The sequence below is a fragment of the Stegodyphus dumicola genome, chromosome 10 (assembly GCF_044657685.1).
Source record: "Stegodyphus dumicola isolate Sdum_Otavi_A_Nest chromosome 10, ASM4465768v1".
NCBI classification, from domain to species: domain Eukaryota; kingdom Metazoa; phylum Arthropoda; class Arachnida; order Araneae; family Eresidae; genus Stegodyphus; species Stegodyphus dumicola.
Window position 1 is genome coordinate 168561209 of NC_140777.1, and position 15668 is coordinate 168576876.

The 15668-nt window shown below is 32.1% G+C and overlaps 1 protein-coding gene across 1 annotated transcript in view; it reads left to right on the forward strand.

Moving 5' to 3' along the window:
* The first annotated feature begins 266 nt into the window (after nucleotides 1-266).
* The window catches only part of LOC118203533 (uncharacterized), a 28248-nt gene continuing 12846 nt past the window's right edge, over nucleotides 267-15668 (forward strand). Inside the window, exons 1-2 of the mRNA XM_035375816.2 lie at nucleotides 267-414; nucleotides 5684-5827. Of these exons, the coding sequence (XP_035231707.2) occupies nucleotides 5738-5827 (90 nt within the window). The 5' untranslated portion in view covers nucleotides 267-414; nucleotides 5684-5737. The remainder of the gene's footprint in view (nucleotides 415-5683; nucleotides 5828-15668) is intronic.

Below are 15668 nucleotides of genomic sequence, written 5' to 3' on the forward strand. Positions count from 1 at the left end.
TTATTTTTTTAGTTCTAGTTTTATTTACGAAAGAACGTCTACGGCCATGATTTTAAAATACACTGTGATGTTACACTGTGATTAGGGAAAGAAAACTACTTTGTGCCTTTTATATAAAATAAGTGCTTATTTCAGAACATAATAGACATTTTCAGTGGGTTTCGAAAAACGTCAAAACGTTGTTATCAGTTTCATTGTTTCGTAACAAAGTACAGATGAATAGCTGACTAACAGATGAACTGCTTGTTGCTGCTGAAGAACTGGCATTTAGCTATTGGTCACATATGGCCTTATTCTTCGTGTCATTTTTCTATAGGAACCCGCCACAGTTGGCAAAGAAGAGAGAATCCTTTTAACTGTAAAGTGTACATCATTAATTCAATTAATCATCCATATAAACATAATCTGCGACTCGTAAGTAAAGGTTTAATATTTTTCTCGTTCAAAGATATAGTAATTTAGCTATCATAAATACCATTTCCTCTTTCTGTAATTTATCTTTTTGAATTCTATATTTAAGATGACAAGTTTGACTACTTGAGATCTGCATTTAAAAATCATTTTGTTGTTGATAAATTTTCCATAAAAATAGATTGAATGGGATTTTTTCCGACAATTCTTAACGTATGCAATAATTTTATAATATAAGGACCTTTAAATTCGATGATGTGATGATTCACCTGCTTTAGAATTTGGTTAATCTCTGTATGATACGTATTCTTGTGTCTTTTTTACAAACCCTTTCCTAAATTTTTCGCTTTTTCATTTTAATATTATATTTTATACAGATCGAAGGGAAATAATCAACTACGAAAACTTTGAAACTTTATTTGGATTTCATTCGTTCATCTAAACAATTTCACATATAAGTTCGAAATAAGTCATACTGAAATTCTTGACGTTGAGTATAAAAGAGATCTCTTCTATCTCTATTCCTGATCATATATATTCTGAAAAGCATATAAAATTAATCAAATACAAAGAATAGCATACAATATGCCAATATCATTATAATATAACAAAAGCAAAATAAATATAGGAACTTAAAGCTGATAGCTGATAATTTCTAAATAAACATTTATCTACTGTTTGCAAGACAGCAGATAAATTTGCTTGATGTCTGATGTCTAAAAGACATCAGATAAATGCTGCCTTAAAAAAGCATCTGTGTTCTTAATGCAAAGGAAAGATTTATATTTAATTTTTAAACTAAAGGTTTATATTAATTTGTAGTAAATATATCTTATGAAAATTTTTAAAATAGAAAAGGAACAAGAAAGTATCTGGCAAATTGTTTTCAGTTGAACTAAATTTTGACATCAGAATGTGTTAATTTTAATTAATTATTTTATGAGTATTTATTCAAAATGCCTAGATTTTAATAAATAACCTAACGATATCATTTTATAAAGCTAGATGTTCTTTGCACTATGTGAAATGCTGTAATGAGTTTTTGTAAAATATGCAAAAATTGTAATTCACAAACATGATAACTAATAATTCTGCAATAAATCAACACTTACTATCGTATTCGAAAAATAAAATAATAAAACGTAGACTCCGAATGTATTTTATCATAATTAATTAATGAAACTCATGCGCTTCAAAATTTAATTCTGGCTCTATGTAAGCAGTCGGGCAAATTATCTTAATCTTCCAGAATATAGTAGCAAACTCAAAAACTTTAAAAAAAAACCTTTATTACTACAAATTCAGTTTAACAAAACAGCATAGCTCTTGCAATGAGAAATATTTACCAGATCTTGCTAAATTTAACAAAATGTAGAAATTTTGGCTTAGCCCCCCCCCTAGTAATGCGAAAAAACATGGCTAGCAAAATGCTAAATCCAATACAGTTAACCTAGCAAAACTGGTTCAGAGAAGGTCAACGGTTACTACCAAAAACTCTTTCAAGATTTTCGTTTTTGTAAAAATTAACTAATTTACAACCTGTTTGGAGAAAATGAATGTAGTAGTGACAATAAAGATAAAAAAAGTAAAGTAATGGATTAATAAGCCTAAAAACCTTGCGAATTTACTAACTAGTTAGGAAGTAATATGTATAGAAGCTGCTCCAATGAAATAATTATTAGTAATTGTTATTAAGACTAGCCTGTATGTAATAGAAAACGTAGAAATGTTTTTATATTGCATATATAAGGTATTTTTCGTTAGAAAACTATTTATGGAAACAAGTAAAATAATTTTGGCGTGAGAAACATAAAATAAATCTCGCAATATCCGTTCTTAATTCAGGAAGGGTAAAAAATAAGCAACAAAGTGTTTGAAAATTTTAAATCCCGTACTGTCTTCTCTCTTTCAGTTTTCGGAGAATACAGGTTGCACACGTTATAAGGGAAATCATTATTCAATATTGAAACAAAAGCAATACAAATGTAGAAAGAAACTAGACGCGGTGAAATCATACTTTTTAGTCTATTAAAAAACAGATATTACGGCTGGGCAAGGACTCAGACAGTAAATAAATAAAAGTAAACCTGTGTGTAGACAATAGTGATTGCCTTACCGTTAACATTTGAAGGTTAAACATTTGCAAAAATTCATCTAAATTAATTTAAATTGTTCTTAAAAATATATATAATCATGAATTTCTTTTGTTCAGTTTAAATGAAGGAAAAATTTAAAATCACGCAAAAAAATTAACAATAAGCTTAATTTTACTTATAAGGAACAAATAAGAAATTAATAATACGGAAATTAATTAAAATATTAGAATTAAACGGAAATTAGAATTAAACGGAAATTAATTAAAATATTAAAATATTAGAAATTAATACCACGGAGGGGGTTTCTTATAAATAATTATAAGAAACCCCCTCCGTGGTGTAGTTGGTAGCATGTTTTGTTGCCTTCAATCTCTTCCCCCATTTGTCCTTAAGGTGAGGGAGAAATAAGGGATTTCGCCTTTCCTACTGCGTGGTCTCTTGGTGTAATTGGTAGAACGTCTGGATAGATTGAAATCCGGGAAGATTCGGAATTCGAAATACGGTAACAACATAAGTGAGTTTTTGTGCATTTTGTTCTTAAAAAATAATTAATAGCTGTAATTCAAAATTTTTTTTACCTAAATCTTTACTTTTTGGTTTAACCTTTTCTTGATTCAAAAAAAAAAAAAAAAAAAAAAAAAAAAAAAAAAAGGGAGAGATTTAAATATCTAGAAACTAAATAATTAGAAATTAACTGCATTCTCTATTACTTTTGTGAGTACTTGGCAAAGTACTCTTTCCCGAAGATAAAGGAAAGATCTTAATTATTAGTCCAAAGAGGCTTTGTTCCTGAAGGACTAGTGTTTTTGTTTTGCGATTTTGCGTTGGTTCAGTATAAATGTCCGTTTCACTTTTCCAACTGTTGCCACCCAATGTTAGAGTCCTGTTTTATATTTGAAGATATTACATAATGAAGAATCTGTATAAATGTATGTATGTTTCTCGCATTGTGGTAAAACAACGGTACATAGAGCCATCGAATTTTGAATGACGTAATCCTACTGCGAATATGAACATGTGGAAGACCAAATTTGAAATTTGGAATTTTTTTTCATTATCGATTTCACATTTAGTAAAACTTTAACGAATTTCTTATTAACAAACTCAAGGATTTCAAAGCGACGGCAACGTTGTACAGAAAAAAAACATTTTTATCTCCAACGCATGAGACTGTGTATCGGAAATTCTAAAGATATGCTCAAATTAAAATTATTCTGCGGTATTGCTCTTGAACTCAATTTTATGTTTTAAGTGCAAAGAACATGATACTTAATAAATAAAGGTAACAGACAAAATGTTAAAAAACACCCCTTTAGACATAATTTAAAATCTGAAATAATATAATGTAAGTAATATAAGTATAAATAAATAATATAAGTTTCAGATTTTCTTTTTTTTGTGGTTATTTTATTAGTCCAAAGGGGCAATTTGTCCTGAAGGACCATTATTTTCGTTTCGGCATTTTGCGTTGGCTCACTATAAATGCCCGTTTCACTTTCCAAATTGTTACCACCAAATATTATCGCCCTGTATTGTATTTAAAGAAATTAAATAATGAAGAATCTGCATAAATGTGTGTATATTTCTCGCATTGTGATAAAACAACGATCCAATTTTGAATAACGTACGTTTTCACCTGAATAAGGGCATATGAAAGCCCAAATTTGGAATTTGTTTTATTATCTATTTCATATGTTATAAAACTTTAACTAATTTTTATTAACAACCTCAACGATTTAAAAGCGAGCAATGGCAATACTCTACGGGGTAAAAAAAAAAACCTTTTTACATCCAACGAGCGTGACTGTTAATCAGAAATTCTATAGACACGCTCCTTTTAAAATTATTTTGCGATATTTCTGTTTAACTGAATTTTACGGCTTAAGTGCGAAGAACATGATATTTAATAAATACAAGGTTTATAAGGTAACAAACAAAACGTTAAAAGAAAACCCTCCCCTTTGGATGTTATTTAAAATCTGAAACCTTTCAGATTTAAAAAAAAAATTTTTTTTTTGCATTTAATTGTAAAACTTAGAATTTTTTTATTAACAAACTCGTCGATTTGAAAGCGAGTAGTGGCAATACTTTTCGAAATAAAGTAGATTTTTATCTCCAGCATGTGAAACTATTGCTACTCGGGAAAATGAGTGTGAAAATTAGCATTTTCAGAGTTTTTATTCAATATCTCTGGATTTTAGCTATTTGCTTTTGGAAAAACTTGAACGTCGACCTTTTCCAGGACTCAGAAAAGAATGGTCAAAAGTTTGATGACGATAGCTATAGTAGTGACTGAGTTAATCGCGAACAAACACACAAACATTCTTCTTTGTATATATAGATAAAGAAAACTTTGTCGAAAGCACAGCCATCTGACGTGTTAGATAACATTTACTTTAAATTTGATAATAAATACAAACACAAATTTTTAATGAATACAAATAAATACCAATTTTTAGTGAATTTATCAGGTTCAATGTTCCGTCTTACTTTCTTCGGGAACATGCAAGGACCTGACTCGGAACAGAGAGCTTACTAAAGCTATGTTCAATAACTGTGGGAAGTAGACAGGATACACAAGAAGGGTATACAAAACCCTTTATTTTTCTCTATTTACAATAACTTCCGTACTTCGGAATACAAAGACCCACTACTTGTGGTCTAAACGTAAAAATATAAAAATAAAACTAAACTCTAATTTAACTTTAAAGTAATAAACGTGGAAGATTGGCCTTATATTAACAGGAAGCCGTATGTAGTACAGAGAACTGTGAACACTACAATACGTTTAAAGTTATCAAGAGGATTAAACCTCTGGCCTGGAAGGCAACCAGCAACTGAGTAAAACTTCTAAGGTAAGCGGCCTGCTTCGACTAACTGCTTCCTCTCTCTCGCTTGGCAAAAAGCCACAACTTAAGTACTTGGCGTTCGCCAGACAAATTTTGCATAAATAAGTTAACGCTTATAATTCTGGCCGGAAGTAGAAAATAAGAAGTGATAGTAAAGATTTAAAGATTTAAAATAAAATAAACGTTAGTAAAACTTAAGATCCTTACAAATTAATTTAAATAATCCGCTAATTTTTAACTTTGCATGAGAGATTTAGTAATATGCAAATATATTCAGTAGAAAATATCGCATTTTTTTAATGTTGAACATTTTTTTTTTTTTTTCAGAATACGCCATACTCACAATACTTCCACTTAAAAATCCGTCCAGTTATTTCTTCCATGATGAATGTTGTTTTGGTAATGACTCTGGCCGCCCTCTCTTGCTTACTTGTGGTTTCGGAGCCTCCACCCAAGAAACTCTTTTTCCGAGTAAGTGTAATAGGTATTAACTTTGTGTTATTACTGAACTGCATTACTCTTCTGTTTTGAATTCTTTCGACGAAATATGTGTTTAAGATTTACTTCGTAATTTTTAATACATATATTTTGAGTTTTTATGTATTTTTGCCTTGTCGCGAAGTGAGAACTGAATTAATTGAATGATAAATACTCAATCGTCTGTGAAATTTTTTTATTTTGTTTTGTTTTGTTTTGTTTGCTTAATTTCTTTTATACATCGTTCTAGCTTTATTATAGTATTTGAATAGAACATGTGGCAACAATTAGATAATTCTCTTCTTTAAATGACATAAATTTTCTGCATTATGAGTTATAATATGAACGAAATATAATACTGTTAAGTGAACCTAGCGCCAGAGTGTCGCTATGGTAAACAAAGAGAGTGTATTTTAAAGAATGCATTTATTTTATTGTCGTTTATGCGCTGTCGGCGAAGTAGATTTAATTCAATCCAATAAGTTGAAATGAATTGCAAGAAAAATACGTATAATTTAATTTTCCGTATAAGGAAGTCATGTGATGTACACATCAGATTTTTGTTATAGCTATATAAATAGAAATTAGTGTTTAAAACAGATCTCAAGGTTTATTCCAGTCTTCATAAAACATCGCAAACTTGACATTCGAAACAAGACGGGGACATTTTCTGCATAAAATTTCTCAAAATTAACCCCATTCGGTCCACATTCAATGTAATAATTAACATTGAACAATATTCGAATAATGCTAAATATATGTGGTCAAGCTAGATATTTCATAAACTATAGCGTTTCTCTCTTTTGGAAGAACAAACTAGTAAAAAAATGCTAACAGACCTGGAGCGAATTATTGCCGAGTCTGAAGGCAACGTTAAAGACCGGAGAAGGTTAAAAGTTAACCTTTTTATTATATCAGAACTTTGAACATAAAGGCACTTCTCGTGCTCACAAAAGCAGCCACAACTCGTGGCGATGCAATTCAGTAACAGTCAAATTCAAATTTATACTAAGCCTAGTAGTCAAAGAAAATGCAATTGATTTTAAACATACTTACATATTAACGCAACTCTCTTGCGCAATTCGGTGATGTTTCACAGGTTAAAAATTTAAAAGTTGCTTATTGGGTACAATTTGGTCAGTGCATTTATTAAGAAAGACTCCAAAACTATCAATATTTATCTTAAATCAGTAAATATAATCACAAACAAAAACCTACATTAGCAATTTAAAATAAAGCTTTGAATTATTAAGTAAGGGTTAAGGGGTGCATTAGAAATATGAAACACTTGCAGTCATCTTTAAATCTTGCTGTTATCATTTTGTGTTATTCTTCTTTCGAAGCACACAGCGATCTGTTTTAGCTTCAGAAAACATCAGAGAATTGCGGAGATTTGGATTCGTGCAAAAAATCCTCCCAAGTAACGGTTATCGAGGAAACGCATTTTCTCTTCTAGTTGTTTCCTTTAGAAAATTTTCATCCCCTCCCCCCCAAAAAAAAAATTCTTGCAGAAATGTCACCTCAGCTTTTTTCTACTACTACTACTCAGTGGCGAAACATCCCTAATGGGCCAAGGCCTGCATTGCCCGGAAATCTGCTTTCTTGACCGTGGGCCCCGAGGTGTGAAGCATATGCCCTGAACAAGTAGGCAGCTTGTCGCAGGACCCGCAGTGTTTAGTCCCCAAGCGAACTTGGTACTCATTTTATCGACCCAAGGGATGGAAACCAACGGATGAAAGGCTGAGTCGAACCCAGCCCGAGAATCGAGCCCCGGACCTGTGGTGCTGCTGCGCGATGCGCTAGCCACTGCGCCATCGGGCCTCCAGCCTTTTTCATTGCTGGCAAATTCCACAACCTCATATTTTAAAACTAATACCACGATTTGTTTATAAACACGGTTGGAACTTCAAAAAACAAAAAGGAACGCATAAGAAAATGGCGGCGTTGCTTGACTGAGGGGTTGTTATGAGCATGATTACCAGAAGAATGGCAATGCACGTGGTTGCCAGAGTTCGGTACATTCTGAAAATTTGGCGTCTTCTGCTGAGGTGGTAGCATTAATACACCATTTGCAATATAGTACCACTTTAAGTGGGTTCAGAACTTGTCGCCAACGTAACAGTTCAATGTCGGCTGCACAAAGCTGAGGAATCAGAATCTTATAAAAACTAGCGAAAACTAGAGCAGAAAGATTTGGTTTGGCTCGGGAGGCAGAAACACGCTTTGCCTTACAATCCAAAAACCTTGACATAATATTCTTTAATTAACTTGAATTCTAGTGACAAAATGAAACTTGGAAGTGATAGTAAAGATTTAAATCATAGCACCTGAATAATTAACATAATCGAAACTCTAGAAACCAATGATGCAGAACCATTTGCATTGACACTACCTACTGTCGATTTAAGCACTTATCCAGACTTATTACACGGAGCACTGAAGGTCTGCAACTGCATATGGTGTTCCTTCATTTGCCCGGGCAGAAGAGATATGACGGAATTTTTAAGTCGCATATCTCCTGAAGGAAGTGGCCCACCGAAGTGGCGATTTTAAAATCTTATAAAAGGAGAAAAACCTCTCAGTTCGTGGTCAGCAGAGCTCGGAGTCAGTAGTTGGGTGGGTGACCACCCACGTGACTGGCCTCGACGTATCATCTTTCTTCAACTGTGAAGATACATCACAGCTTGTACGGCGGACAGATGCACAAGCGTCTAGCCCCTCAGACGCTAGTTTCCTCCTGGTTCCTCCCTGAACATCTGCGCAGATTATTGCGCATATCGTCATTTCCCTGAAGGCGCCTCGTATTTACTATTATTTACTTTGCTCTTTGCCCTGCTGTGGTAGCAAAGATTATGTATTCTAGCGTGTGATTGCAGATACAGTTCTCTTTTTTATTTTGCTTCGATTATTATATTTTCTGCACAAAATCAAGAAAAACTGCCCTTTTCAGGGCCAAGTACTTCTGTTTCCTCAGAAAGTATTTTTGATTCTAAATCGAATCAAAATTAGGAAGGAGTAATCGTGAGCGATAATTCAGTATGATAATTCTGGTTGTGTTGTGAGTGATATGGTTCGTTGTGCAAATGATTTTAGTATAGCTCAGAGTGATTTTGTTTGCCGTGATTGTTTAAAACTTTCAACTATAGATACAATTTGAAATGCGATGCATATAAATTTCATTACAATAATACTACATTAATTGAGTCTCTGAAAACTAAGAGTTCTAATAGTATGGTTGATTGTGCAAATAATTTTAGTGTGGCTGAGAGTAATTTTGTATGCTCTGATTGCTTAAAAACGTACCAAAATAAATGCAGTTTGAAACGTCATACCAACACATTACACTCTAATAATACTACATTAATGATTCTTTAAAAAGTGGTCGATCACCAAGCTACAAATGTGAGGACTGCCATCTGAAATTTAATGACATAAAAAATTGTAAATATCATCAAAATAAAATTCATACTTCTAACAGGTAATTATGTGTGTCCTGTATGTTATGCTAATTTTGAAAAGCGAGAAATAATATTTCATTTCAATAATGTTCCTGATGTTGATTTGAATCATACTGAGCTAGAATTTAATTCATTTAATGACTTTTTGGCATGGAAGGCAGAAATTGAAAATAATATGAAGACAAAATTTCTTATGGAGTAGGCATATTTAATATACATGGTGTAATGCCACTGTTTAAGAAATTTTATATCAGAAAGTAAAGGTTTGCGTCACTTAAAAATCCTTAATAGCAATAAAATAAATGCATATTGCCCAGCTGCATTAAAAGTAACAGAACCTACAGATGGCAAATGTGTAGTGTCATATCAGAAAATACATATTGGCCATTGGAATGATTTAGGTCACTTATTTTTAACAACAGATGAAATAAAAAATATTGCATCAAAGATAGCAGCAAAAATTTCTCTGGATAATATTTTAGATGAAATTAGAAATTCTCTATGAGATGCTGGGCTTGAGAGGGTTCATTTACTTGCAAAACAAGATTTACATAACAGTAAAAATCTTTCAATTTGTCTTCTAATTCTGTTAAACATGATAATGATTAGGTTTGTGTAGATACGTGGGTACCTCAAATGCAAAATCCTGAACATCCATGTATTTCATTTTATAAAACCCAGGGATCAAGAAAGCATGAGTGAATATTGTACACAATATTCATTTCTAAAAGGAAATGATTTTGTTTTGATAATGATGACAGAAGCACAAAGAGGGATACTGAAAAAATTTTGTTCTGACTTGTATATGTATTGATGGTACACATGGGGTGAATGCATACAGATTTCATAACTTTACTTACAATAGATGATTTACACCAAAGATTCCTGTGTGCATTTTTAATTTCTAATCGATGTGATCAGCCAGTGCTATCATTTTGTTTTCATGTATTAAAGAAAACGTTGGGCAGATACAACCACAAATATTTATGTCTGATATGGCTGAATCTTTTTTAATGCTTGGGAGTCTGAAATGGGTTTACTACAGAAACGTCCTTTTTGTGCATGGCATATTGATAGAGCCTGGAGAAACAATTTTTAAAAAAATCAATGGTGTTGAAAAACAGGCAAAAACATATAAAATTATTAGATCTCTCTTAGAAGAACAAGACATTCATACTTTTCATATACTGACAGAAGCAGCAATAAAATTACTTAAGATCCTGACACTATTGCATTTGCAAACTACTTTGAAACATATTATTTACAAAATACATCTAGCTGGGCATACTGTTATAGACTTCACAGTGGTGTTAACACAAACATGCACATCGAACGAATGCACCGAACATTAAAATATATTTTCAAAAAAATTTAAGAGATTGGATAACATTATATATGGTATTATGAAATTTGTAAGAGATTAAAAATGATTAATCGCTTAATTACAGCAAATAAAGGTAAATTAACAAGTAAGATTTGGGATTTAAGAATCAGACAGAAAACAAATGAAACACTATGTTTATAAGTAATACAGAATGAGAATGGGTGGTCTGTTTCATAAACACATAATACAGAAATATACACTATACATGAAAGTAACAAAACTTGTACATGTCACATACAGTGCACCGAGTGTAATATATGCATTCGTTGATATGTATGCAGCTGTTGTAGATTAATTCATCAGTTTGTAGATATATTAGGTATTTTTGTGGAAGCAAGCAAGATGAAAAATATTCAACCCTTTCGCCAGGAATCAAACGGCGGACCTCTGGATACACATCACACCATGAAGGCATGCCAAGAAGGTGGGAGAAATATTTTATCTCCCCCTTTTAAAGGACGACTGGAGTTTTTATGGGACCTAATCACCAAATCTTGGGTGTAAAGGACAATCATCTAACACCCTTTCGAGCGCCACTGTACAGACATTAGAATTTTACATTGGAAGCAAGAGAGATTGAAAAATTAGCAATGGCTTTGCTAGGAATTGAACCGCAGACTTTTGGAATATGCGCCCAGTGTGCACACCACCACACCAAGAAGGTGGGAGAAATACCTTATATGTTAGGTGGAGTATGTGCAAGCACACTAGAAATACTGCTACTTATTAAATACATTACTTACATCAGCACACTAGAAATATTACTACTTATACTACAACTACAATGCATAATAAATTATCCACTTAGTATAGATGATGAAAATGAATTTTGAATTAAGTAACCAAAAAAAAAAAAAAAAAAAAATTGCAGACCCTCTCACTGGAACACAGAAAGAATGAACTAACATATTTAGAATTAGTAGATTCATTAAAATCTGACAAACAGTTTGATGTGGAACACAGAAAAAATGAACGGTTAATCTTTGGATTATGGTAACTTGGCGAAAATTTGGCGACCAACTCTGCTACAGCAACCTGCTAGTTTTGTTTTGGACGCCATTTTGTTTTCACGAAGTAAAAGCTTTTTTATACTCAACATTTTTTCCAACAATCTGCTAGCCGAATTACGCTTATACTAGAACTTTTGTGGAACAAAAATGTTTAATCATGACGAAGATTAGGTGCGAAATTGAGAGAAAGTGCAGAATCGCCCACTGCTTGCCGCGTTTTTAAGAACTGCACATACACGGTATCATCCATGTACACGTCGACCTATTTTCACTTTAAAAAAATCCCAGAATTGCACAAAAATGGCATTGCGCACACTCTTGACTTTATCCATGTACACTGCTAAAGTCTTAGCTAGTAACTTTTATCGCCTTACCAAAATGTCGCCAAACTACCTGTTACCATATTCCAAAGATTAGCCGAATGAACTATAACAAACATGTTTAGAATTAGTAGATTCATTAAAATCTGACAAACAATGTGATGTGTTAAACAAGATTCTGAAATCAGCACCACTACAACTAGAAGCTGCTGATATGTTAAATGCGCAAGAAATGCATTTCCCAAACTGCTAATAAAGATATTCCACCTAATAAAAATATAATACCGAAAAGATTCTCAAATACAAAACGAAAAATTAACTGACAAAATCTTCTACAGTAACTTCACAGAATGAAGACAAAAATACAGTTCTAAAAATTATTTTGGATCACAAAAATTTTACACATAATTTCACTGAAGAAACTTAACACATCTAGTGAAAAATATATACAGTGGCTCCCAAAAGTTTTCGTATACTTATGATTTTCATTGAAATAGGGTTCTATCCATTAATTTTAAGTAAACTTTCTGAATGAGATTTTAATAATAAGATCTATAATATATTCGTAACAAAATTACATGAAATATTTTTTAAATATAGCGAAACTTTATTTTTAAGAAATTAATAATAAAAAAATGATAAACAATCTCACAAAAGTCTTCGTACACTGAAATATTTTTGGATAAAATCAAAATTAGAATAATCAATTGCTTTTTTTTAATTTTTACATTCTGGTGGCATTTAAAAAATCGTTTGCTTTAATTGTTTACTGTTTACTTCATAATATTCTATTTATTATTGAAAAATGGGTCGCAGTCATAAAGAAATTACAGCATTCGAAAATTGATCATAAATAAATTTGCAATATCAATATCATAATATTAAATAAATTTGCAATATCAATAAATTAGTTATTTTACCCTATTCTACAGTGCAGTATGTGATAAAACGCTTTAAAGAAGAAAATTGGATTGAAAACAAGGTAAGAAAAAGTCGACCGAGAAAGTTAACTAAACGTGATGAGGGATTTTTTCTTAGAAAATTTGTAAAAAACCCGCGTTTGAGTTCTGTAAAAGTTTCTGCAGAATTTAATGCAAAGTTTTCTACTTTGATTTCACCTGAAACTGTTCAACGAGTTCTCAGAGAAACTGGATTACATGGGCGTTCTACCCGTAAAAATAATTTTGTTAGTGAGAAAAACAGAAAGCTTAGGCAAACAGAAAGCATTCGCAAAAATCAATGATAAATACACCCGAAACGTATTGGAATAATGTCCTATTTGCTGACGAAAGCAAATTTAACATTTTTGGTTCCGATGGTCGAATAACTGTATGGAGAAGAAAAAATGAGGAACTTCATTCTAAGAACTTAGTTGGAACAGTTAAGCATGGCGGTGGAGGTGTTCTTGTGGGGGGGGGGGCATGACAGCATCAGGACTAGGTAATTTGGTATTTATTGATGGCATAATGAATCATTCTTTTTATTTAAATATTTAAGAGACAATTTAAAATTATCAGCCCAAAATTTGGGTATTGGAAACAACTTTATTTTTAATCATGATAACGATCCTAAGTATACGGCTCTCAACGTTTGCCAGTAGTGTCTCTATAATTGTCCACAGGTTTTGAAAACACCACCTCAGTTGACAGATTTAAACCCCATAGAACACATTTGGAAAGAGCTGGAGGTTAGAATACGAAATCACAACATCAAAATGAAAAGCGAACTCAAAACAGCCATGATGGAAAGAATGGGTGAACATTGATACAGAAATTACCCCCCCCCCCCCGAAAAAAAAAAACTAGTAAAATCTATTCCCAGATGTTTGAAAGCTGTTGTGGATGCTAAAGAATATCCTACTAATATTAATTTAACGAAAAATGAAAACATTTACTAATATGTCAAGATTTTTTTTTGAAGTGTACGAAGACTTTTGTGAGATAAAATGTTTGTCATTTTTTGATTATTAATTTGTTAAAAATGAATTTTTGCTATATTTAAAAAATATTTCATGTAATTTTGTTACAAATAGATTATAAATCTTGAACATTGTAAGTCTCATTCAGAAAGTTTACTTTTGATTAATGGATAGAGTCCTATTTCAATGAAAATCATAAGTGTACTAACACTTTTGGGAGACACTGTATTTTAACAATAGTCATTAGTACCTATTCATAATTCCTTTTGTCCATTTTTATGATCTAAAATATCATCTTTCAGCTGCCTGTAAGTGAATCAAAATCGTAAAAACAACCTTGTATTTAGCGTAAGTATAGTGAAACAATTGATTTCGAGGGCAGCTAAAGGTCCCTCATCATCAGGAGAAAGAAATACCTAGAAAGAAGAAAATAAAGGAGAAGGAGTCTCAGAAACACGTGGCCCTTATCAGCACTGCACGTGGTTATAACTGTATTTTTAATCAATGTTGCACTGGCCGCCTACTTTTACTGAGCCAGGCTATCTGATCAAGCATAAAGGACAAGAAAAATTAGAGAAGTTAAAATAGGGAGCGAGGGGCAAATGCACCTTCACGCTTAAAATCTGAACATCAAATAATGAATGCCTGTATGTGTTTTATATGTGTCAGATGATATTTTTTTCTTATTTATATAATACTCTCTCTCTCTCTCTCTCATTCTTCAGAACTTCTCTTTAATAATAAGATAATTCCAACTCTGATCTTTAAAATGATCAGGAACAGATGTAGAAGGTCAGAACAGGGTTTTGAACCTTTATCTCAGGTCCTCGTGATAGGCTGATGTATTCTGTGATTAATGAGTAAGTCTATTTTTGTTCATCCTCCTTGCATTACTGTCTTCCTTCCCCCCCCCCCAAGTTCAACAATACCAAATATTGTCCATATAATCAATCATTCATTGACTTTTATACTATTCAGTCAATAGATTATTACCAAACGTTTTAATGTAGATAAATATATTTTGGAGAAACTGAGTCAATCCCAAATTTGAACAGTAAGCAATATTTTCTACTATTTCATATTTGTCAAGTTTTTTATTTTCTAATTATTCAACCCCATGTTCATTCACATGTTGTGCACTGGCCATTTTATTATGTGTAGAATTGTTTAAAATTAACTGAACATTGTAACAATCTCATCACAGTTTTTTGAATTGCCACATGCTGCTACATTTTTATTTTGGGGTTTTAATTATTAATAACATTAAATAATAGAAACCTTAAGTTTTTTTTTTATACTAACTAGCTTTATATACCTGGTGTGTACCTTTAATAAGGCTTACTTGTACATTATATAAACTTGTATTTTATGCCAATCAGTCCCCCTCCCCACACATGTTGATCTCAGCATTTATTCGTATTCCTTACATTTTACAGCAATAATTCATAAGTTTGTCTTATGGATATCTGATGTGTGAAGGAATATGTGAAGAACACGTTTCCCCCCCTTCGGGGCCGAATTTTGAAAACGTTTGAAATTGGTTTTTAGGTATTCATATTCCATACATTTTAAAGCAATAACCTTATGTACATCTGTTTCTTCCTTATATGAAAAAGCATAAAAACACGTTTTACCCACCGAATCTTAAAAAATCGCTTCTTAAATGACATCTTCGGTACAAAAGGAATAAGCTCCTAAGTTTTGATATCTGTATCTCTAATAGCTTTGGGCTGTAGGTGAATAAA